The sequence below is a fragment of the Diadema setosum genome, chromosome 7, assembly GCF_964275005.1.
Source record: "Diadema setosum chromosome 7, eeDiaSeto1, whole genome shotgun sequence".
In the NCBI taxonomy this organism is placed as follows: Eukaryota; Metazoa; Echinodermata; class Echinoidea; order Diadematoida; family Diadematidae; genus Diadema; species Diadema setosum.
The window spans coordinates 33,651,952-33,677,431 of NC_092691.1; the positions used below are offsets into that span (position 1 = coordinate 33,651,952).

A 25,480-nucleotide genomic window follows, 5' to 3' on the forward strand; every position below is an offset into this window, starting at 1 on the left:
AGCAAATATTATGGTAGAACACATTCAACGAAGTTTGAAATAAATTGAACAATTCAAAAGTTAAGGATTTTTTTCTAGTGATACAGCCATCACTGGATGAGAAGACTACAAGTTTTACCACACTTTGTAATGTCAAGTACACATGTATGATCAACAATATGGAGAAAAATCAAGGAAAATTCAACATATTTTCACTTTTCTAGCAGAACAAAAAAGTGCTCAACTTCTTTTAGAATACAGGGGGAATAGTATTACCCTTAATATGTCACTAACAAGTTAAAAAGAATATTTGTACTTTCATAAATGAAATTTTTTTTGGAATTCTCTTTATATTTCCTTTGTGTTAACATACATTTTGACGTCAGTTTTCTCCATCCAGCGATCGCTGCTCTAAAACTTTAAAATTAATAACTTTTCAAGAGATTGTCCAATTTTTCTCAAACTTTGTTGATGTGTTCTACTGAAATGATATTGCTGCATTTGCTCAATCCACAAGTATATTTGGATATTTTCTCCTTTAATCAATAATGAAACAAGCATTGAGGTGTGAGTTTCTCTTCAATTAACAAGTATTGTTGGTTTGTCATTCCGCAGCATACTCAGTGTAACCTGTATTGTTTATTGAATAAGAGTGTACTAACACAGTGAAATGGTGAGAGAAGTTCCATGTGTTGTTGCACATCATTCATACACTGTATACAATTTTAAGCAAAGGAACCTTTTCCAGTAAGTTTGTTAAAAAGAAGATGCTCAAAAACATGGGTCGTCGAGGTGTAAAACATACACTGTACAGTTCATAATGTTCTTTGGCAAGTTATCAGTGAAGTTCTGTATGGCTACTGTATAAGCTGTTATTTTCGCGAGGGTTTAATTTTCGTGAATTTCGCGAATCACAGTTGGATCGTGAATTTAACAACACGCTAAAATTTCTCTGTGCGCTTTGTTGATAGAGCATTAACGTACCATTGTCTTTTTTTTTGTGGGGGGCATTGCCTTCGGGATGCCATTCAATGATTAATCAGGGGTATTAGTACAAGCATCACTTACTTAAAAAGAAATTTTTTGTCTGCATGTAATATCCATAAAGGCTGTGTTAGGGAACTTAATGGTGTTAGAATAACTCCTCTTGTGTTATTGCCAAAATATTTTCAGGTTTGTTTTTATCTTTTTCTTACAGCATTGTGTATAGAACACAAGTAGTTTCTTAGATGCATTTTCCTCTTCATCCAAAGCAACATGATTTTACAGCCATAACACTATACTTGCTTACGGATATTATATGTATACCGTACATTATGTCTAATGTATTTTCTAAATGCTTGTATGCTTAATATTTTAATTGACCGGAGTTCTCTTCTTACTGAAGAGAGAGTTGTAGGGACATGTGATATAAGAAGCATTGGGATGCATCATGCACTTTTCTGACAATCTGCAATTTTCAACATGTATTACCATACAATATTTTATAGGAGGTATTAAGAAATGCAGATACTTGTTTTTCCGTATGATTACTGTATACGCCGAATATTTCGCAAGGTTTTTATTTTCGCGAATTTCGTGAGTCAGGTGCTATTCGCAAAATATTGACTCTGATCCCGATGTGAATGTGACGTACAAATGTAAAATTCTCTGTTCATCCATGATTGTGAATTTAAGCATTCGCAAAATCGTCCGGAATTCCCAATTCGCAAAATATATGGCGTATACAGTATATATTTAGATTGATCAGAATATAATATGGGTGTCTGTTGAAGAAAATATGCAAAACCAAAAAACACTATAGTAGAAGTCACTTAATACATGTTCTTTTTATATACCTATACAAGTGAACATGTGCACCAGTTGTATTAATACCTATTTCTTTTACTGCCTGTTGATACAGAGAAACATGTTGTGAATAGACATATACACATTGTACAGATTATGTAATTTAGCAGGATTTACCTGCATTAGCATTGAGAGCAGATGGGTAACCTAATCTCTTGAAGAGATGTAGGTCTAAACACTCACCAGACTTTGTGTGTGTGTGTGTGTGTGTGTGTGTGTGTGTGTGTGTGTGTGTGTGTGTGAAATCAGCCTTGTGTGTTCCAGCAGTAGAGATACAACTGTTTGTTGTTCTGCAATGTGCAATGTAATTCAGTGATGGAAAGAGGACTTCACAATTATAGAGTGATTGTTAGTGACTGTGATGTCATCCATCTTGCCATTCCACCGATGGAGAATATTGCCTGTGAAATGGAATATTATATGGCAAGTTTTGCAGAGGTTTTATGCGACACAGAACTTCTGTCAAACTACTAGTAAAGACTTGCAACTGTTTTGTAATAGTTCACATACCATGTGTGTAAATGCTCGTCAAGTTTGTACTGAATGCACACTTCTTGAAGTACACGCTTCGAGTACCCTGGTACATCATCTACTTAACACTTGCACATGTTGGCAATGATGTTGCACATCTGTGAATGGCATTTGTATGTAAATGTCTTTCCCGTTCAGCTGACACTTTGTGTTGGTTGTCACTGACCACCATTTTTGCATCATATGAAATACTCAAAATGCACCTGGGTATAGTAAGAAAAATTAATTACACTGACATTTCCATTAACAAACTACTTTATGTTTTCTAGTGAGTCTTCTGGAATAATTTACACCCAGTGAAGTGCAACTGCGTGTAGAACCGTATTGTTTTTTCTGGTGTTTTGTAAGACACCCTTAAAGTCGTAATCATCAATTGTGATTTTAGAGCCCAACAGGGATACATTTTTATACACAGTATCTTTCACAGACTGCTGTTGTCCTCGTGGGAGAAAGTTATTGGTTAAGTTGTTGTGAATATATGGCAGATATTCCTGTAATTTTGGGCATTAACTGAAAATGATTTAATAGGGAGAATTCATCTTGACAAGAGGCGATGCTCTGGAGAAAGGTCGGGAGACGAGCAGGATCAGAAAGCACAATTCATGCAGACTGATACATATCACAAGTGATGCTATTGTACATTGTCATTAGATATTCTCTGACACATTACTTTTCTGTCGTACACAACTGTAGGCATGCTGCATTACCAAACTATATGTTTGTAAAATGTGTGCATTCACCGTAGCTCCTGCTCCAAAGTGACGAGCAGCATGTGATGTAAATGCATGCTGAGTGCATTATTCATTACCTTTTGTTACTGCCTGCCATTTCAAGTCGATGGTATTATGTTTTTAATTTACAGGACTGTAGGTTATCTGTTGTATAAAGTGAATCATATCTTTGATATCAATTTCCTTTTGTAATGTAAAAGTTAAAGAAAAACCTGTGCCCAAACCAAAGGAAAAGGCATTAACCTCAACATCAGACTTATAAACACAGTACAGTTACAAGAAGTTTTGTTTTGACTGCTTCCTCACATGCTCAAATAATGCAACCATACATGTTTTTATTATTATTATTATTATTATTATTAGATGTATGAACCACAATCATTAGTAGGACAGGGAGTCAATACTGTACTTCATGCTAAGATTTATGTAGGTTTTTTTGTCCCCGCCGAACGAGTTCGAGCAGGGGACTATGAAACGGGCTCCGTATGTGTGTGTGTCCGTGTGTCCGTCCGTGCGTCCGTGTGTCCGTCCGTGCGTCCGTCCGTGCGTCCGTGTGTGATCAAAATGTTCAAAATGCTACTCCTTCGCCATTTCTAACCCGATTTTGATTCTGTTTGCTTTATATGATAGCACTACATGGGAGCTTTGAAACTTCTATAAAGAATTTCAGTTGTGACCTTTGACCTTGACCTTTGACCTATATTGTACATTTTGCTTCAAAATGCTACTCCTTCGCCATTTCTAACCCGATTTTGATTCCGTTTGCTTTATATGATGGCACTAGGTGAGGGCTTCAAAACTTCTACACAGAATTTTGACCTTTGACTTCTTTGACCTTTGACCTTGATTTTTTGCCTATATTGTACATTGGCTACAAAATGCTACTCCTTCGCCATTTCTAACCCGATTTCGATTCCGTTTGCTTTATATGATGGCACTAGGTGAGGGCTTCAAAACTTCTACACAGAATTTTGACCTTTGACCTTGATTTTTGACCTAAATTGTACATTTTGCTACAAAATGCTACTCCTTCGCCATTTGTAACCCGATTTCAATTCCGTTTGCTTTAAGTGATGGCACTTGGTGAGGGCTTCAAAACTTCTACACAGAATTTTGACCTTTGACTTCTTTGACCTCTGACCTTGATTTTTGACCTGTATTGTACATTTTGCTATTAAATGCTACTCCTTCGCCATTTCTAACCCGATTTCGATTCCGTTTGCTTTATGTGATGGCACTAGGTGAGGGCTTCAAAACTTCTACACAGAATTTTGTCCTTTGACTTCTTTGACCTTTGACCTTGATTTTTTACCTATATTGTACATTGGCTACAAAATGCTACTCCTTCGCCATTTCTAACCCGATTTCGATTCCGTTTGCTTTATGTGATGGCACTAGGTGAGGGCTTCAAAACTTCTACATAGAATTTTGACCTTTGACTTCTTTGACCTTTGACCTTGATCTTTTTACCTATATTCTACATTTTGCTACTAAATGCTACTTCCGGCGGGGACATATATTACGCACCGCGTGATTTCTACTTTTCCTTGTTATGATATACATTGTACATTGTGTACAAGTTACATGTACAATGTAGTTTGAATACCTTCTACAAATATGTGTAAGTTTTTAATTCCCTCCCAATTGTCTATCGAACATCAAATGGAGGACCAGCTAGAAATGCAACACATCTTGGCATTATTGCCATCTAATTCTCTGGGGGGCCCTATGATCGTGGATACGTTCTTCAATCTCGTAATATTAACATGTTGAAGAAAAAAAGAAAAAAAAGAAGAAAATGAGTCAACTGTTGGCTTCTGTGTTGACTCTTGTGTACTAAGCCAATATTTTTGTACATTCTATCCAAATGAGTTGTGTTTGCTAATGTTTTTTTTATGCCTCCGCCACGAAGTGGTGCCGGAGGCATTATGTTTTCGGGTTGTCCGTCCGTCCGTCCGTCCGTCCGTCCGTCCGTCCGTCCGTCCGTCCGTCCTTCCGTCCGTCCGTAATGAATTTTGTGGACAAGGTAACTATCGAAACCTGTTGAGGTATCCTAATGAAACTTGGCATGTATGTGTATTAGGGGGTGAAGTTGTGCCTATCAACTTTTGGGTGCACATGCTCAAGGTCAAAGGTCAAAAGGTCAAGGTCAAATACATAAAATTTCACTATTTCCACCATATCTATTGAATGCCCGAAGATATTTTCTTGAAACTTAGTGTATACATGTTTTACCCAATTAAGATTCTCTGGTGAAAGTTTGGGTCATGAGGTCAAAGGTCAAAGGTCAAAAGGTCAGGGTCAAATACATAAAATTTCACTATTTCCACCATATCTATTGAATGCCTGAAGAGATTTTCTTGAAACTTAGTGTATACATGTATTACCCAATTAAGATTCTCTGGTGACAGTTTGGGTCATGAGGTCAAAGGTCAAAGGTCAAAAGGTCAAGTAAAAATATTAAAACTTCTTTTTTTTTCTCCGTACCTTGGAAAATTGTTCAAGGTATCTTCATGGAACATAGTATATACATGTACTGACTGGAAGTGATTATCTTGAGAATGTAGGGTTCATGGGGTCAAAGGTCAGGGGTCAAAGGTCAAGTGCAAGACTTCAAAATGTTACTATTACCCTCATATTTATGCAATGCCAGCAGGGTTATTTTTTTACACTTGGTGTATGCGTGTGTAACCTAATAGAAATTCTCTGGAAAGTTTTTTTTTCTCTTTTTGCCTCAAAGGTCAAAAGGTCAAAGATCAAGTGAAAGTGCTGAACTAACTTTTTCCTCCATATCTCGGAAGTGGCTAAAGTTACCTTGAAACTTAGTACATATTATGCATGTTCTACCTGAAAGTAATTATCTTATGAATTTTAGGGTCAAGGGCCAGATGAAAATGGTAACAATTTACTATTCAATTCAGAAATTGCACTTTTTCTCCACACCTGTACCTTGAAAATTACTCAATGCCTAAATGTATGAATGGGTCAAAGTCAAGTTAAAGTCCTTAAATCCCTAGATACATGCTCTCCTATTCATCCAATTAAACCTACATCAAGGAAGGTGAACATTCAACACATTTGTGACAAACTTGTCATTCCAATATTTTGCCAATTTTGTGAAAATGTAATCACACAGTGTCCACATGTACTATCTAGACCTATTGGGAAAATCATGCATTATGGCGGAGGCATACCAGTCGCCAAAGCGACATTTCTAGTTTGTTCTTTTTTTTTTTTTGTTCTTTTTTTAATGACACCTCATTTTTCATTCTACTCATGGGATATGAATGACCAGCATCAGCCATATCACATCCCTTTAATAGCATCTTGTATTGATGTTTGCTGTCCTGGGGCTCACTGCTACAGAGCACGATACTCGTTCATTATGTTGTGGCCTGGGTGTTTTTAGGAATGTGTCATGACAGTGAAGAGGGAGACCTGTAGACAAGTGAAGATTGTTTCATTGAACATTCTCTGAAGTAATCAGCATCTACCCGGCTGCAATGCCTCTATTAAAAAAAGAATTACGTATTAAAAAAAGAATTAAATAAAAAAAAATGCCTTTTTGTGAAATTGTCTCGAGAGAGAGCACCACTGTACATGTACACTGTACTTTATACTGTCATATCATGTGGTGCAAGCCTTCAAGTCGCAGACATGTATCCTTGTTTAGATGTAGGCAGCCTTGAGATTGCTTTAGTACTTCCCGTTGTGACTGCTCACTTGCGTGATGTAAATAAAACAGTCCTGACACTTGAACGAATTTGGTTTCTACACTGCCCCGCATAACGGCTTGCTAGTCTGTGCCAGTTAGTGGCACATTGTCCGTTCTTGGTCAAGTGTAATTTACGAGTAGTTTGCAAAATGTGTAATCCCCAGGACATGCATTGACGCTTCATGCTCATGCCATACTTAATACACTGTTCATGCATTGATATTCAATGCTGTAGCATGCATGTACATGTACTTGCATATCGTCGCTGGGGCGACAAGACCTTGTATCAACAAAATGTCAAATGTTCAGGAGAGCAAAAAAACATGGCAACCAGAGCACTATGTCAAATGGGAAAACCTTTCCTTTGACATGTCGTGGTGGCTTCATTTTTGGGTAGGACAGCTAGGATTTGGGCAGGACATCACTTAAAAGGATGGTACAGTATTGGTGGAGATGAAAATTGGGCTTTAACTTTTTTGCGAGATACCAAGAAAACACTTACGAAATAGTACAGAGCATACCATTTTAAGAGGAATTCAAAGTTTATTTGATTAAAATCGGGTTTGGAATAGCTGAAACATCCAAAAACAAAGTAAAACAAAACGATCATAATAAAATGTGGGTCCCACACTTTATTAGGATCGCTCTGTTTTGGATATCTCGGCCATTTAAAAACCAATTTTCATCAAATATTAAATCCCTCTTGGAATTACATGCTCTTTCATATTTCATAAGAGGTTTCTCACTATCTCACCAAAAAATCATAAAAGCCTGAAGGTAAGGCTCAACCAAAACTAAACGATCCCTTAACAGATTATCTATTAATCCCAAAAAAGTCATTTTCACCAAAATTTGAGATACAAGGTCTTGTCACCTCGGCGACGATACATTTATGTCACTTTTTATGCCTCCGCCACAAAGTGGTGCCGGGGAGGCATTATGTTTTCGGGTTGTCCGTCCGTCCGTCCGTCCGTCCTTCCGTTCATCTTTCCGTCCGTAATGAATATTGTGGACAGCGTAACTAAAAACCTTTTGAGGTATCCTTGTGAAACTTGGCATGTATGTGTATTAGGGGGTGAAGTTGTGCCTATCAACTTTTGGGTGCACATGCTCAAGGTCAAAGGTCAAAAGGTCAAGGTCAAATATGTAAAAATTTCACTATTTCCACCATATCTATGCAATGCCTGAAGATATTTTCTTGAAACTTAGTGTATACATGTATTACCCAATTAAGATTCTGTGGTGAAAGATTGGGGTCTGAGGTCAAAGGTCAAAGATCAAATGGTCATGTAAAAATATTAAAACTTAACTTTTTTCTCTGTATCTTGGAAATTGTTCAAGTTATCTTCATGGAACATAGCATATATACATGTACTGACTGGCAGTGAAATATCTAGAGAATTTAGGGTTCATGGGTCAAAGGTCAGGGGTCAAAGGTCAAGGGCAACACTTCAAAATTTTACTATTTCCCTCATTTATGCAATGCCAGCAGTATTATCTGTTTTGTTTGGGTTTTTTTTTTACACTTGGTGTATGCATGTATAACCTAATAGAGATTCTCTGGAAGCTTTCTTTTTTCTTCTTTTTTTTTTTGTTTGCCTCAAAGGTCAAAAGGTCAAAGATCAAGGGAAAGTGCTGAAATAACCTTTTCCTCCATATCTCAGAAGTGGCTCAAGTTATCTTGAAACTTACTACGTATTTATGCATGTTGTGCCTGACAGTGATTATCCTATGAATTTTAGGGTCAAAGGCCAGATGAAAATGGTAACAATTAACTTTTCATTACAGAAATTGCACTTTTTCTCCATACCTTGAAAATTACTCAGTGCATAAACTTATGAATGGGTCAAAGTCAAGTTAAAGTCTTTAAATCCCCAAGTACATGCTCTCTATTCATCCAATTAAACCTAGGTCAAGGAAGGTGAACATTCAACACATTTGTGACAAACTTGTCATTTTAATATTTTGCCAATTTTGTGAAAATGTAATCACACATTGTCTACATCGGTACTATAGACCTATTAGGAGAATCTTGCATTATGGCGGAGGCATACCAGTTGCCTTAGCGACATTTCTAGTTTCTTCTTTGGTCATGAGACTGGATTACATGTACATCTACGTCATGCTGCCAAGCATACACTGTATGACGCCCGCTTGAACTGTAGTTTGTGCATACGTTGCACATAGTCTATAAGGGTCCATAAAAGTTGCTAAAAAATTTAGCTGTGCCAAAATTTGAACATGTTTAGAATGTTGTCATGCATTTCATGCCCTGACCAGCATCCTTCCGTATGTTGCCAGGAATGTTTCCCACATTGTGGCACTTGTACGTTCCAGTGCGCAAACCATGCACAAACCCAAGTGCATGCAAGTTTCAGGGTGGCTCTTCTCCCCAAATAGGTTCAATAGCTTAGTGGTTTGGAAGAAATGGAGTCAAACTTTGTTGCATTTCCAAATCAATGAAGACAACATGGTATGTTCTAGCTGCATGTTTGCTTCTTCATCACGGCATTAAATCAGCTGAACTCAAGAATCGCAGGAGTGTACAAAGTGTCAAGAGCTGTATGTCATGGCCTGTGTATGCCATTGTAGTTTTAACCCTGTGTGTGCTTTGAGTGTAGATTGGGACAGAAAAAGTGTTTTTTTTCTTCTCTCTGACAAAAGGAGGAAAATTATAAAAATGTGATGTCTTACACATTTTCAGAATACAACTTTATCAATCATGACTGTAGAATTGAAGAAATATCTATACAGTGTACCCAGTAAGTCTCTAGTCAACTTGCTCTCAAATCGTTACATTTCTTTTTGTAACAATTCATGAAGAAGATAGATTTCAAGTACAATGTAGTGTACATGTACATGCATATCTTTCATATCCAGTTATTGTAGGGTTATGATTTGATAGTGACTACTCTTTGGAATGCAAGTCACAGATCTATGCCATGCAATGACCCTAAAATAATATTTAGGCTCTGTATTATGTAAATCAACATGAGTCTTCAGAGATAATTTAGTAATTTGCCTTTCTTTTTCCTTTGAAATAAAGATTGTGATTTTGCATGAATAGTAGGGTATGCCTTCTTGGCGAAGACATTGAAAACAAATGCTGGAGGGTCCCTGTGAATTGATTGGCACGGCTTATTGTTGGTTTGCATCAAGGAAGCCCAGCTCAAACGGGAAGAATGCTTTATCTCGAGAATCGTATAGATCAAAGAAGGCCAAATGTATGATACAGCTCCACAAATAAATGTGGCTGTCAGGGTAAACAAACCTAACAAGAAAGACAGCCAGCCAAGTTTACCATCTACAACATGTAGCTCTGCCATGGTACAGTCTTACATTGTTGATCCCTTATCAATCAGCCACACATTCTCGACATGTTGTACCATTAATTTCTCTTGATAAGTTGAGTCGGCAAGTCCACAGTGCTACAGTAAATAGCAATATATTGGCATGATTGTGTAGCATTTTTGCTGTGTGACAAGACTTTACTGTAACTATTTTAAAAACATTCCTTCCCCCCCCCCCCTTCCTTTTAATCCGACTTGCCATGCAGGAAACTATAGGTACATGGCGTACATTAAAGAAATTGTAATTTGCATTTCCTATACATTTTGTATGGGCAGTACACTCAAAAGCACTGTCTCATTTGGATTAGAGTATGCTTAAAGGGGATGGCTAGTAACTGATCAGTGGGAATCAGTGAGAATGCTGGGGGATGATTGTTCCAATCCTTGTGGGATTCAAGTAAGAGTACATTATATCTATTGTTGTGTGAAAATTATTTGCTTCAGAATGGTCACATATTAAACTAATGTGCAATTTAATGTTTCCAGGTTAGCATGCCTGTACAGTGACGGGGCATTAAACTGCACATTACTTGAATATGAGACCGTTCTGAAGCAAATTTTTTTTTTCTACAAAACAATAGATATATATGTACTCTTAAATGAATCCCACAAGAATTGGAACAATCATCCCCCAGTATTCCCACTGATTCCCACTGATCAGTTACTAGCCATCCCCTTTAAATAATTCATGATTTTTCATGTTGTGTACCTTGTGGGTGGTAAGGATTTATTTTCAGTGCTGTTCTTAGCCATATGAACCATCATGTATGTCTATAGGTTAATATGCCTTTAATATGCTTTAGCTATGAATGTTTCATGAAAGATTCTTGGTTTAACATGGAAATGGGCTTTGAACCCATTTTGTTAAGAGTGTGCAGCTCTTTAATTGTCAATATTTGAGTGTGAAATGTTTTCACATTAGATAATTATGCCTTCTGTCATGGGATATTGTAAAGGCTGCATACTGCACAAGTAAAGGCAGGTCCCTTAGTTACTACATGCCCTACATGTAGTTCACATATTTTATGTAACCATGGTTTGACAGAATAACAAAACCAATGAATTATCTTCATTCAAAGATGTTTTAATCTACTCATATGATGATAAAATTAAGTTGCCCTTTGATATGCTTAGATGGAACCTGATAACTATATAATGCTTCCAGATATTGCTCAACAGGGGGCTTATCAATTTTATATTATCAGATATCTGAATTGATTGCCTCCAAAATGTTTGTAGCTACCCTGATCCACTGTAAATTTTTCAGTGCAAAAGACCATGTATCCATGTTTGTGAACACCAGTTAATGCCTCTGTGTGAAGCATTCAGTGTGCATTCTTGGCTGTACATGTACTGTTCAAGTACATGCATCCTTGAACGCACACGGCATTGTGAGTGCACCTATTGATACGACACAAGGGCCCACAACGTAACATGCATTTCCCGAAGAAGGTCAAGTTGAATGGTGGCATTCCATCATTGGCACACATCACTGTGACGTAACTCCATGCATACAAAGTATACATCAACTGCACCGGACACATAGGGTACAATGTGAGAGAACATTTTCCCACCGGTGCCAAACCTACGGCATCACCCCACCCCCCACTCCCCCCCCCCCTCCCTCCCAATATACACCAGCTCACGACCCTCTTTACTTTGCATCTCCCCAAGATAATATCAATACTGTAGCCTCTGGTGAACTTGGGGTTCATGGAAGGGTGGTTGGCCTTCACTGTATATATGACAGAGGCATGGTCCCTTTTACAGCTGTTCACTGCCGGGTGATGCTCTTGACAGCAAGAATACAAAAACAGTGTATCTCTGATTGTTAATTATAGGGTGTTGCCTCTGGAATAGTTCTTGACCACATACCCATTCTTATGCAACTGATATTGAAAGGTACATGTATTTCTATTGGCTGTTTCTTCCCCCCCCCCCCCCATTCATAGTACATGCTTTCTCTTGCCACAAGTCGGCGTCAACTGCCGACTACTCCATTATGACTGATGACAATTTGTTTGTTTTTGTGTTCTGAGTGTCCATGGAATAGATATATTCTCATATGATTTTGTGTGACGGGAGATGTGTTATGTATGTATGTGCTGTTTTTGTAAAGGTCTGTGTATCATAATGGTTAATGGATGTTAGTCACATATGTTGGTATGACGAAACCATAAAAGGGTAAACATGTTTGTATGGGCAAGGGCAGTGTTGGCTTCGTTCTGCTCATTGTGCCAATAACTAGCCCAGTTCCTATTTTATATGAAGGTAGTGTATTATGAAAACTTTTGCCTGGAATTTCCCCCTTAAGGTATGGAATGCTAAGTATGTCATTAGCAGATGGTCAGAACATTCGGAATGAAAGATTTCCCCTTGTGCTTACCCTCCTGTAAGCATGGATGTAGTGCCTGCCTTGCTACAAAGGAAATGTGAACACATTCAGAAATTGAAGATCACTGTCATTCACCGTAGTGAGCTTACAGTGTGTGACTCTATGGGAACAATGCACTCACGTCAATCTCTCTGTTTTTTCTTAATCTTTTCCCCTCTGCAGACTAATATTAAGCTATTTGTATATACCTGCTTTGTATATACCTGTATATGATGTCCTCGATGGGCTCTACACGGGGCAACACACGGTCGGGTGGACGAGGCGACAAGTCCTCCCAGAAGTCCTCTTCACAGACTGTCACAGCCAAATCCACACCCACAGAGCCACAGCAACCTGTTGGCAAAAAGGTGAGACTTAGAAACAAGGAGCATAAAATCCACAGAAAATTGATGTATTTCAGTAAATGTTGTCACTCCAACTTTTTTATCCAAATGATTAGTTTTGTTATGTTTGCTTAAGTTTTTTTTCTTTAGTTGTGTGTTTTATGTGTATAGGAGCCATATTTTGCGTTCACTTCCAGTATTCTTCCAACACTCACCTCATGTTCACTTGATAATCCATACAATTATGCAGATAGTGCCAATATTTTGTATTGGAACACTGAAGAAGGTGCCACATTTTTTCAACCCCTAGATTTACAATATGTGATTCTTTTTTCTTTCTTTTTTTCTCCAGCTTTTTTTTTTTTTTTTTACATTAATTTACATAACTTGGGCTTTGGTTTCCCTTAATAACTGTGCATTCATATTATCATTATGCCAATTTTATTACTGATGTAACAGGTTTGGCACTGAGATTTGATAGTTTCCCCATATGAACGCAATGATGAATCAATGGATAAACTGTTACTGTGTACCCAGGTGGAATTTCATCACACATTACCACATGTTAAATCATCAATGCATTTGTCCATTTCTGCTCAAGATGGTAGTGATATTTTGCCAGTGAAATTCGAGCACACATTCCTACGAATCATTCCAGTTACAATATATTCATTTTATTCCTGCTAATAGCATGAAATTGTATGTTTTTGGCTCACAATATCATTATTGGTATTTGTATGATTTTTGGAGCATATGAATTTATACATTGTAAACTTCCATCAGTTAGGTTTTTCTTCTGAAAGATTTCTTAGCATTGGATAAAATTTTCTCATTACATAATATTGTCTTTATACATTTTGTATATTATTGCCATCATTATTACTACCACTAATATACTGCATTACCACTACAACATCACTGGGAATCCTTGAGAATTTGTGTTTTGAAATATTTAGTGCCAAATTTTGAGGGTTCTATTAAAAATTATCACATCATAAGTAGAATTTTGTATGAATAAAAAAACAACAACAAAGCTTGTGTTTTCTTTCAATTCAGAGAATTGCCACATGTCCAAATCACACACTTTTGGCAAAGTTATCTTGATGTAGCAGTAATATGCAATTTGCATTCTCTATTACATAATTTTGGGGATGGTTATTGCTTTGCTTTCTACCATGTGATCAGGCCAAGCTTAAAACATGTTTATCGGGGCTATAATTATTCATGTTGCATGCTGACTTGGTCTCATGAAAACTAATTTCAGGGCAAAATCATTTGAAATGATGTGACAACTTCCCTCTAAATGAGCTTGTGATTTTGTTTGTTTGTTTGTTTGTTTTTGCTGATAGTTTACGATTCATGTTAGATTAAGCAAAGATTAAAATGACATGATATGTAAAGCTCACTTACACATCCCAGCTCATTGTGAGGTTCACTCTTTTGCAAGTAAGATTGGTACATGTCTCGAGCAGAATAGTATGCCCTGATTCAAATGCTCAACATGATTACCAGATACGTGGTATTTTATTTTCTGCTCTATTTACATAACTCAGTAGGATTCATAGTTTCTTGCTCATTAGTAAACTTCAAAGGAACCAAAACCCAGTGAGTGATATGGATTGAGTGAAAGCAGCAACATTAGTAGAACACATCAGTGAAAGTTTGAGGAAAATCGGACAATCAATGCAAAAATTATGAATTTCTAAAATTTTGGTGTTGGAACCGCTGGATGAGGAGACTACTAGAGGTTATGATGTCATGTGTGGACAACAATATAAAGAAAATATAAAGGGAATTCCATAAAAATTCACTTTTCTAGCATAATGATGAGCACTTGACTAACCGCTTTCAGAAAGCAGGGGGAATAGTTGCTACCCCTAACATATGTCAGTATCAAGTTGATGGAATGTGTAATTTTCATGAAAAATGAATTTCTGTGGAATTCCCTTTATATTTTCTTTATATTGTTGTCCACACATGACGTCATAACCTGTAGTAGTCTCCTAATCTAGCGGTTCCAACACCAAAACTGTTAATATTCACAGCTTTTGTATCAATTTACTTTCATTGATGTTTTCTACTAATGTTGCTGCTTTCACTCAATCCACATTTCTCTTTGGGTTTTGGTTTCCTTTAACGATTGTATCATTGCTTGCTTAGACACTCGGGAACTTCAAGAGCTCCAAACTGTTGCTTACAGCTCACTCTGATAGGGTCATTATTTTCTTTTAAAAAAGTAGCTTTAACTTGTCATAGAAGTCTAAAAGGTTTGTAATCACCTCTTGCAGGCAACCCAAGAGCAGATGCGAATTGCCCAGATCATTGCCGACCCTAACACAGTAGACAATGACGTGATGACAGAGAAGGTAGAACAGGTGAGTTCCTCATTGTGTGTACCTATGCCTAGCATGCTCCACAGCAAAGAGGTTGCAGCTCTGCATCTACTATAAAGCAACATATTCTCACGGCATGAAATTTTCACAAATTGGGAGCTGGCGGCCTTTTTCGCGGTGTGAATTTTTCACAAATTTCCACTGGCATTCAATGCATGTGGAGTAAACAAAAACTTTGGCGTGCATTTTCATTTTGCAAGTCTTGGCTCTCACAGAATCCGCAAAATTAAAATTACGTGTGAACATTTCTGGTTTGACAATATTGTGCCTTCGGACAATCGTGCAGTTGATGTGAATGTGTAAATGTGACATCATTGTCATGGTCATCTCCTTGTGTTGTTGTTGCTTGTTCACACGTACCTCGAAACATACAAACACAAATGCTAGCAAAGATACATTGTATACATACTTCAGTAGGGTGTACACCTTGTAGCAGGATGTTCAAAGTCATAGTATCCAGGATATCCATTGAAGTCTTGGCAGTATTTCTTTGAGGTTAACCAAAAGGTAAAGAAAAAAAATGAATAAAAAATAAATTAAATGTGACATTCGTCAGCTCAACAGGAAACCATTTTGAGGTGCCTTTACTATTAGTTTCTGCAGTCAAAATGGAAAAACACTCCATATTCAGGCTTGTTATGTGGAAATGTAAATGATTTATTTGCCCCCAAACAGAAGTTTGTTAACCCAAACAGGGAAGTTTATTGACCCAAACAAAGAAGTTTATTGACCCAAACAAAAAATGTGGTGAAGTCAGTCTAGATATCATGTCAACCAATAACTCTCATTCTGCATATTTTTTTTTCTGGATTCAATTGAATTCATGAATTTTCATCAGTACTGTGACTGTCTTTCTGTCCCAAATCCCAACTTAATGCAATTCATCATGTATGTTTCATTTCACAATAGCCGTAGTTCTGGGAAAGATAACTCTTTTCTTTCATCATAAATGTCTAGGCTCGACAACTTTGATGCATCGTGAGTAATAAATTGCTGTCAAAACAGCTCCACAAGAGTATTTGATCATATCATATTACGTTGCAAAAACAAAGGGAGTGCATGCTTACGCTGTCGGCGTTGTGTGAATTTGGAGGCATGCATGACTTTTTTGTAGTTGTCAGAATTGTGTTTCATCTCAAAGACTGCATCAACTGTATTTAAGAATGTTCATACAGATGATTGAGAGCGAGATGTTGATGCCATATAGATTAACAGATTTTGTTGGTTGCTTCTCAAGTGGATTTGGCATCCGTTATTTTGCTGCCCTTGGCAAAGCAACAAGTGATTCAGTATCATCCAATATGAGAAAATGTTATATTGTGATTACATGTTTACAGGAGGTAGACACTCTATCATCTATGTAGGGTAACCCCCCCCCCCCCCCCCCCCCCGACTTCCATGATATCAGATGGACACTACACAGACATGTGCTACAAAACATTGATGTCAGCAATGCCAATTATGCCATATTAGCATTTTGTAGTTTTGTGATAATATTATAATGCATTAGTATTTGTATGGTAAAACAAACATGCAAATCTGATTTTAGTAGAATGCTTGAATACAGTGTAAATAATTGTATGTTAAGGTAAATGTAACCCCCCCCCCCCCAAAAAAAAAAAAAAAAAAAAGTTTTAAAAAGTTGGCACAACTAGTTATATGAAATGATACAAAGTTAAGTTTAAGTGGGTTAGTTTTGCCTGTCCCTGATCGGGCAGAGAATAGAGAAATGTTCCTGCTGAGATGTTGATTGCCAAGAAGAATGTAAAGTCTCTAAACATTTGTGTGAGTTTAAAGTAACTTGCTGAAGTTAATGATGATGCAATTCCTTTTCAAAGCCATGAAAATGTCATCTAATATGAGGTATTCAATCATGCTGTATAAGGCCCAATAGGTCATTTAAACTGCATTTGCATCCTTCTCAACTTTGATATGAATTCATGGAATAATCCGAGGAATCATTGTTGTAAACATGGCATTGCAGCGATTATACTCAAGACAGAATTAGGTGATGATGTGAGTTGAATACTTGTAAACAAGCCTAACATCCTCTCCTGTATCATAAAATGTAGTCCGTTGATTTTAAATGTCACAAGGGGTTTTGTGCTTACAATGCATATCGTGTAACATTCAAGAATGGGATTCTAGTGTGCATGATGTTAAACTCAACATCTTTAACAGTTTGTATTCATATGTCATTAAGCTGTGCATGATTATTTTTCATCTCTCATACTGTTGTGACTTTTAATTCTTTTTATTAGCATGAGGTATTTGAAGGAAAGAAATCACCATGAGTCCACTTGCAGACCAAAAGAACCAATTTTATTTCTCATCCATTCATGTTGTTTGCAAGAATGGCAGTACAGCTGTAGGTGAAATATTTTAGACAGACTCACATGGTAGCCCTGGTCTTGACAAATTACATACATGTATCAACACTTGCAGGAGATTTTGTGAAATATTATAAAGAGTTCCCGGATTCTTTACAAGTTGCACAAATGTCACAAACAATGGCAAGGGGTTGCGCCATGCTGCATACCTTTCCCATGCATTGAGGGGTAAATAGCCAGATCACTTCTGAATGGCAGAGCTTACACTTTGCTCCAACGGCATCCATTCTTCTTTCTGCATTTATAAAACACTCACACCTCGCCCTGAATGTGTGTTGGAAATGAATACCCCTGCATTGTTGCAGCGTGATGTAGTCTTTTGGCAGCGTATTGCGACATGGTATGGGATGTGAACAAGTGTATTCCAGGCCTGTGCAACAGTTCTGCGACAGTATGAACGGAAACTTGAGGTGTAGGATGTGCAAGACAAGTATGCATGACCTGTAAATGACCCAGGGTCTCGACTGGTCAAACATTTGATTTCACATGCCATGTACACATTTGTACTAGTGGTAAGATTTTTTTTTTTTTTTTTTTTTGTATGCCATACAAGCTTGGCATACCCTCACCACTTGCTGTAGTGCAATATCTGTGTACAAATCGTACATTGCCCCATAACCATTTATTTAGGAATAAACCTGAAAATATTTGCCACCTGCAGATCAATAGCATCATTCCATCAAATAACCATAAATCTGTTAAGACCTTGGAAAAATACACATTTTCTCTTAAATGTAAAAAGAGGTATGCTAGGGATGTGGACACGATGAAAAATATGAAAACACTTACAGTTTTAAGGGGAAAAATGACTCGCTGAAATAGGTTTTAAAAACCTTATGTCATACTATATTGGTTCTTCATACTCATTAACCCTAAACTGTAGAAGAGGTCATATTGTTTGTGTTTGTCATTTTTTGAAGGGATGCTTTGCCTTTGAGACGAGACGTGGTGCCATTAGTGAATTTTCACATCATGACAAATTCTACAGAGAGTCGTGGATTGCAAACTCTTTTTGATACAGAGAAAAAAAAAACAACAACAACAAAGCTGAACAGTACAATACATGGAGTGATAGCTAGGCAAACTAGTTGCCATGACAGGGGGAATACTGTGCTTTGTATTGATAATGTCCTCATCAGAGCAATTTGACAAGAACCAATTTCTGGTGTAGAGTTCTGGCTCACTGCGTGGCACGAAAAGGTTGAAAGCAATTAGTGAAATTGACATCTCGCTCTTCTCCTCAACAATCCAAGTGTATTTTTACCCCTGACATTTCAACAGTAGGTTTCTAAACTAGCATGATACAGAATATGTTGCATGTAACATCACACTTGCTATGAATACAACATGAATCAAGCCATGTGGTTATATACTGTCCCGATTCTCTTGGCCAGGAATTTAGGATTAGCAAGCTAGCATTTAAAGAGAAAACAAAGAGCATGGCAATACCCATATTTGGTATTGCGTCAGCAGTCTTCTTCATATTCACCATTCAAACCTATGCAAAAACACCTTTTATCAGTGATATAGCCTTTGCTTTAAAAGCTTGTGGAAAGATATGACTGTAATGTAGACTGTGAATACAACCAGATATATGGGGAGGGGTGGGGGTGGAGATGCAGCAGGATTTAAATGTGTGCATGTGTGATAGCTGAACAACAGTTGTAAAAAAAAATTTTAAACAAACCTAGTTATATCTCTGAGGTAAAATATGCTAATTTTTGTCTTACATATAAGTATTTTTAGTATATACATGGGCACAGAAGAAACAAAAGTGCCAGCACTATTAGAATTGTTAGAAAATGGCTGACAGATACATGTGATATGTATACTACCACTAATGGAAAGAACTAGTAAGTATTAGTTGCTAGCACTAAGCCATAAAACCAAGTGTGATAACCCTTCATCTTACTGTGAGTGGTTGGATTATTGTGCAAGTAATGAACATGATTATGCCAGGACATAACACCTAGTCACACAGAATTTGTGTCATGTTGTCAATTGCATAATTATGTATCACCTGATCTCCCCCCCCCCCCTCTTCCCCCATTAACACTACTCTTTGATATCAGAGCCTAGCCCATTCTGCAAGGTGTTGAATGCTCACATCAGCCCCACTTTAAGGTTCTTGCCTAAACCCTGAGATACAATGTAGCTTAATGGCCTGTAATTGCATGACCCCATCTGCGGTTCATACCAGTGTGAGCTTGTCTGTTTGAGAGTGAGGTTCTGAAAATTGGTGTACTTTTATTCTCTGGAGATTCTATTGTGCATTGCATGGAGATCAGAACAAACTTCTTGAGCACAAGGTTGAGTGTGAAAGCTTCTGCCTCATCTCCGACGCAGTCGATATTGTTCACAGAAGACCTGCATGCATGATATTCAAGGAATCGAGGAGAATATCAAAGTACTGATGCTAAGCGTAGATTTCATCAGCCATCTACAGCACATCTCTACTGTGCTGCAGTGATGTGCTGGTGTCGCCAGCATCCGCAGGGGGTCTGTGGAGGAGATGATCAGTTGCGAGAATGCAGCCTGGTGCAAGGAGCGGTAGTCCTCACCTGGCGGTGACCCCTGATCGTCCAGGGTTGAGTCAGTAGGGTGAATCAGGGAGGTATGACACAGGGCCTGGCTGGGAGATGGGGGCACTGTTTGTTTTGTAACTGTCGCCGTGCAAAGCATGCCTCCACAGACGGCGAACGTGGAAGGGAAACACGACGGATGATGTGTCAGGGGCTGGTCAGAAATTCTATTTGGCAGGGTAATGAGACGCGGCCACTCGCGCTAATAAGCGTGCCAAGAATATATGCCGTGGGTGTATTACATGACAGGAATGCATATTGGGGATGGCTTTGCACAAAGCAAATAGGCTCATTTGGTTCAGTGGCCATGTTGCTACAATGTATTTATGCATTGGTGCATATGTGATATGCTGCATATAAGAAAGTCTGAGGAGAACCGAATTCACAATTTCTAATAGTATCATACAATGATTTAAGAGTTTTGATTTGATTTGCAATGCAGTCCTATCAGGGATGCAAAGGACTTTTTTTAAAGGGGGGAGGGCATATTTATTTTACATACCGGTACATAGTATTCACACGGTGACTGCAGTATCAGCAAGTGTAGAAAGCTGATGTCAAGTAAGACTTGATCACAGGCTAGACAGTCCTCCTTTTTTGTGGGAAATGGAAGCTATTCTTGTGTCAGCGAGTGATTTAAAATAGAGTCACATGGACTTGTAGCAATAACTACTGTACCATTATTGTTCAGAAGAAAGTTCCAGTTTTTAATCTTTTTGAATTACAGTACTTCGTAGTAGCTTTACCCCTCTAAGATTTTTTTTTTTTTCTATAGGAAGTGCAGAAGTCCATCAAACACCTGTTCTATATATACATGTAGATCCTATTAAATAAAGTTATTGGAGTGGAATTTGATTGCTACTCACAGCAAAGAGAATTACATCATGTCACATGATCAAGATATGAAATATATGGTGCCAGTATGACACCATGTGATGATGATTTATACCTTCTTTACAACTTCTTTCCCCAGATGTCACTCAAGGTTCTACTTGTGTGCAGTTCAAGACAGTGTGAATGATTTGAGTTTACCAAAGCTGTTAAAATCACAAATTTGTACTGGGTTTGTTTAAAGAGGGATAGTGCATTAGAGTCAAAAATTCTTTGTAGAATGTTTCACTTTTTCTTTCATAGACAACAAAAAAAAGAGCAGAGCAATTTCTGTAGAGTAATGCATGTTATAAAAAAAATAAACACCCCCCCCCCCCCAAAAAAAAGGCAACTAAAAAAAAATCAGAAGACCCAAACACTTGAATGCTACTTCTGTGTTGTTTTGTTGCTGTAAACTTGTCCAAAACAACCTCTCAGGGTCAGAATGCAGGATTGATTCTGGCAGTGCAATATGCAGGGCAGGATGCTGCTTATAAAAGTTATAGGTCAGACAAGGAGCACAGTACTTGAAGAGGGAAATCCCCTCTCAGTGAGCAATATACATGTTCTCTGCCCATACAGACGGAGGGGGGATTCTTGTCAGTGTCTATTCATACATGTACACACAGCGTACAATTGTAAGACTACAATGATTATTCAAGAGGTACATTAGGCCTACCCTGTACGCTGAGCAGGAATTTAATGCACATCCCAATGTCATGGGAATTAGGATGAGTTTGGACTCTGTAGAGTGGATGGGTCGGGGATGATAGTCATCCTTGTTATTAGTGTACACTGTACATTGTACATGTACGGTATATAAAATGGTATCCTCTGATGTAATTGCAGGTAAAATATACACTGACTCACTCTGATGACAGCATTGTGATTCATTGAAGCACATGTGTCATACAAAGTATGGAATATGCACTTGTAAAGACCACGCTTTTCAGACATGTCAACTTCTCATTTATGCCAGTAAGTTTGGTCAAGTTCAACTCGCCGGCTCAAGCAGGCAAGAGCTTTTGTGAAGTTCTGTAAAACCGTACATAAAGTGCAACAGTTGTGTACCATTACCACTGTACAAGTATGTTCCATGCTGATAGGTATGCATCTTGAGAGTCACAAAAAAAGATAACCTGCTGGATCCTGCATTCCATAGGCGTGTCTTCATCAGCCCGAAGTTTCAAAATAGCGCGCTATCTTGCGGTTACCAAACTAGTCCGATGTCAAGATAGCGCGCTATCCGTGTAGTGAAGACGCAAATAGCGCGCTATTTGATCGGGAAAATTTCCCCCGAAATCTTGGTCTAGTTCGTGAACTAGAGCGCTAATTCGTGAAATAGCGCGCTATTTCGGGTGCGTCTCCATCAGCCCGAAATTTTCTCGATCCCTCCACGCTTCTGGTTAGCCAGCTGGCTATTGAAAGCGCATGTACAAGCTGTAGTGATTGTGTATAGGGCATACACTTGGCGTATTCAAGGATCACATGTGTGTACTAGGCCTACTGTTGTTGACATCTTTAAAACCAGGGAGGTGATTCCGTGCGTGCTGGCTGTTTTTTTTTTTGTAAACTTCTTCATCTGGTCCACTCTACCTTAGCTAAAGATTCTTGCAGATTGTGTGTATTTTGGATTTGTTTAAACATTGCAATTCGTTCATTTCATATAAGATGTGTCACTAGACAGAAGAGTAGCGTTATTGATATCCCTTTGGAGAGAATTTGCTGTACTGCTCATCTCCCTGGTTGTAGTAGTATCGTACATACGGTGTTGTAGGAGATTTTGAGCGGGAAATCCACTTTCGAACAGCGAGCTAGGCAGAGTAATGATGCAAAGTGCGCATGCGTCAATTTTCGGACTAATTTCCCGAAGTAGGCTGTTCGAGCTGATGAAGACGCACATTCGCTCTATCGGGCTATTTTCTAAGACCGCAAAATGTCCCGCTAGTTTGAACTTCGGGCTGATGAAGACACGCCTCATGAAATCTTCATGTGCCATATAATGTCCAAACTTTTTTGTTTTTGTTTTTGTTTTTTGTTTTTTGTTTTTGTTTTTGTTTTTTTTGTTTTTGTTTTTGTTTTTGTTTTTGCACAAAAGAACACACTAACCTGATATTGTTGGCTTTTAAGGTTTCGAAAGTGTAACAGAAGCAACATTAGAATTCCATGTAATCCTGAACTGAGTATTAGAATGTGTGTACCATGTTTTTGTATACGGTGTCTTTTTTTATGTGTGTGTGTGTGTGTGTGTGTGTGTGTGTGTGTGTGTGTGTGTGTGTGTGTGTGTTTGTGTTTTAGTGTCACTGGTGTTATCAGCAGCATGTTATTCAGTGGGAATACCAAACTCATTTTCTTGGAAGCTTGCTGCAGATTTTGTTACCATTTTATTCTTGAACCATACCCATGAAAAAACAAACATAATTTTACTTTCTCCTTGTATACTAAAAGTAGATGTTAAAGGAAAAAAATCAGAACATTGTAACCAAGCATAGACCATGTCTAGTGGGTATTTCTGGACTGGGTATAATGCTATGGCAACTTCAATCCTGGCTTTACAGACATCTTTTTTCTACTTAGATGACAGAGGCATACATGTCTGAGCAGGCTACCAATGTTCATCATTGTCATTGACATGTACTGTAAATAAGTGTGTTTCGAGGTCTTTTTTTGGACAACTGCCAGTCCGTGCTTACCTGGATGGTTATACAACATTGTTATTTCCACTTTTTTTTTTCTTCCTCCTTCCTCACTTTCTCACCCCACCCCTTCATATTTCTTTAAAAAGGATATTAACATGTTATAGCTGTCAGTTGTTTACTTCCCTTGAAATATCAGACTTGCATGTAGAAACACAGTTTTTGTTTTGTTAAGCTGGTAACTTCTAGATGTAACAGTATGATGTCCCATAGTTTACCTTGTGAACATCATAGTGGTGCTTTGAGGGATTACAGTTGCCTTGTGTATTCTGTAAACAGTCAAAACGTAAAAAATTGATAAGTACCAGCTGTGAGGATTAATGTGCCATATTGTATAGTGTACCTTACCATGAGCGCTGATTTTTATGTGATGTCCATCATATGTTTTGAAGGTAGGCAATTACATAATAGCTATTTGATTCCTGCCTTTCTTTTTGAGGATTTACCCACCACTGAATTTGTTCAGAGGATCAACTTAAATGCTGGCTCCATAAACAAGGTGTGCTTATACACTGCAACTTCAATCAAGTTTCAATGAACAGTACATATAAATCAGCATTTTGGCCTGGAAGCAACAGAGGAGCAGTTGTCATATGATCATGCAAGTTTGTAGAAGACTATATCCGGTGTTTTGTCATACTGTCAGATACGTGATATGGCACAGCCATTGCTACAGACATCAGATACATTTTGCCAGTCCTCAAAGAAAAGAACCTTCCGTGCAAATGTTTACATGTAGATATTGCCATATTGTTACAAAATTGTTCCCTGTACATAGTTGCCTGAAAGATGTGTGCCCCACAGTGCACATTTATTTATCCATTAAAGCAAAGCCACAGGACACAGTGTCTGCTTCTATTGTTGTGTTTCAGGAAGTTTGTATGACATGTTCCAAATCAGAAGCAGACAGTTTGCTGCAGTGTTTACAGTATTCATGAACTTGCACTATGCCAGCACAATCCCCCCCCCCCCCCCCCCACACACACACACATTCATCAGTGTGTATTGCTGTAGAAATAAGTGCTTAGACAGGGTATGGTTACAACAGAGGATTTTCAAAGTGTAAATGTGCAGGACATTACCCAAACATAATGACATTCAATCCACCTTTTCACAGTGGGTAATCCTGATGAATGATAAGGAGTTGTGAATACATAACCTGTGGGCTGTTACTGTGCAGGGGCTGATCACTGTAAGAGAAGTACAGTTAGTAGACTGTAATGAGCTCTTGTTTACACAAATAGGTATACACTGTATACTGTAATGAAGACAACATCAATAAAAGTTCTAACTGTTTTTAAGAGGGCCAATGTAAAGTGTAAGAGAATTGTGATAAATGTACGGTGTGCAATGTAAGTTTTCATAAACCATGTTATTGTGCTGAATTCACTAGCTCACTTTCCTCATCACTTAAAGGGATGATATAGATGTGATTGAGAATGGAATTCAGATTTTAACTTTAATGCAAGATGATTAGAAACCACTTATGAAATATTAAAGGGAAGGTAAACCCAAAGAGCAATGTGGATTGAGTGAAAGCAGCAACATTAGTAGAGCAAATCAGTGAAAGTTTGAGAAAAATCAGACAATCGATGCAAAAGTTATGAATTTTTAAAGTTTTGGTGTTGGAACCGCTGGATGAGGAGACTACTAGAGGATATGACGTATGAGTGGACA

The 25,480-nt window shown here is 37.9% G+C and overlaps 1 protein-coding gene across 3 annotated transcripts in view; it reads left to right on the plus strand.

The window, feature by feature from the left end:
- The window catches only part of LOC140231294 (uncharacterized), a 66,653-nt gene that overhangs the window by 12,548 nt on the left and 28,625 nt on the right, over nucleotides 1–25,480 (plus strand). For all 3 annotated transcript variants that reach the window (XM_072311443.1, XM_072311445.1, XM_072311444.1), the window contains exons 2-3: nucleotides 12,712–12,896; nucleotides 15,161–15,247. In XM_072311443.1, the coding sequence (XP_072167544.1) occupies nucleotides 12,759–12,896; nucleotides 15,161–15,247 (225 nt within the window). In that variant the 5' untranslated portion in view covers nucleotides 12,712–12,758. The remainder of the gene's footprint in view (nucleotides 1–12,711; nucleotides 12,897–15,160; nucleotides 15,248–25,480) is intronic.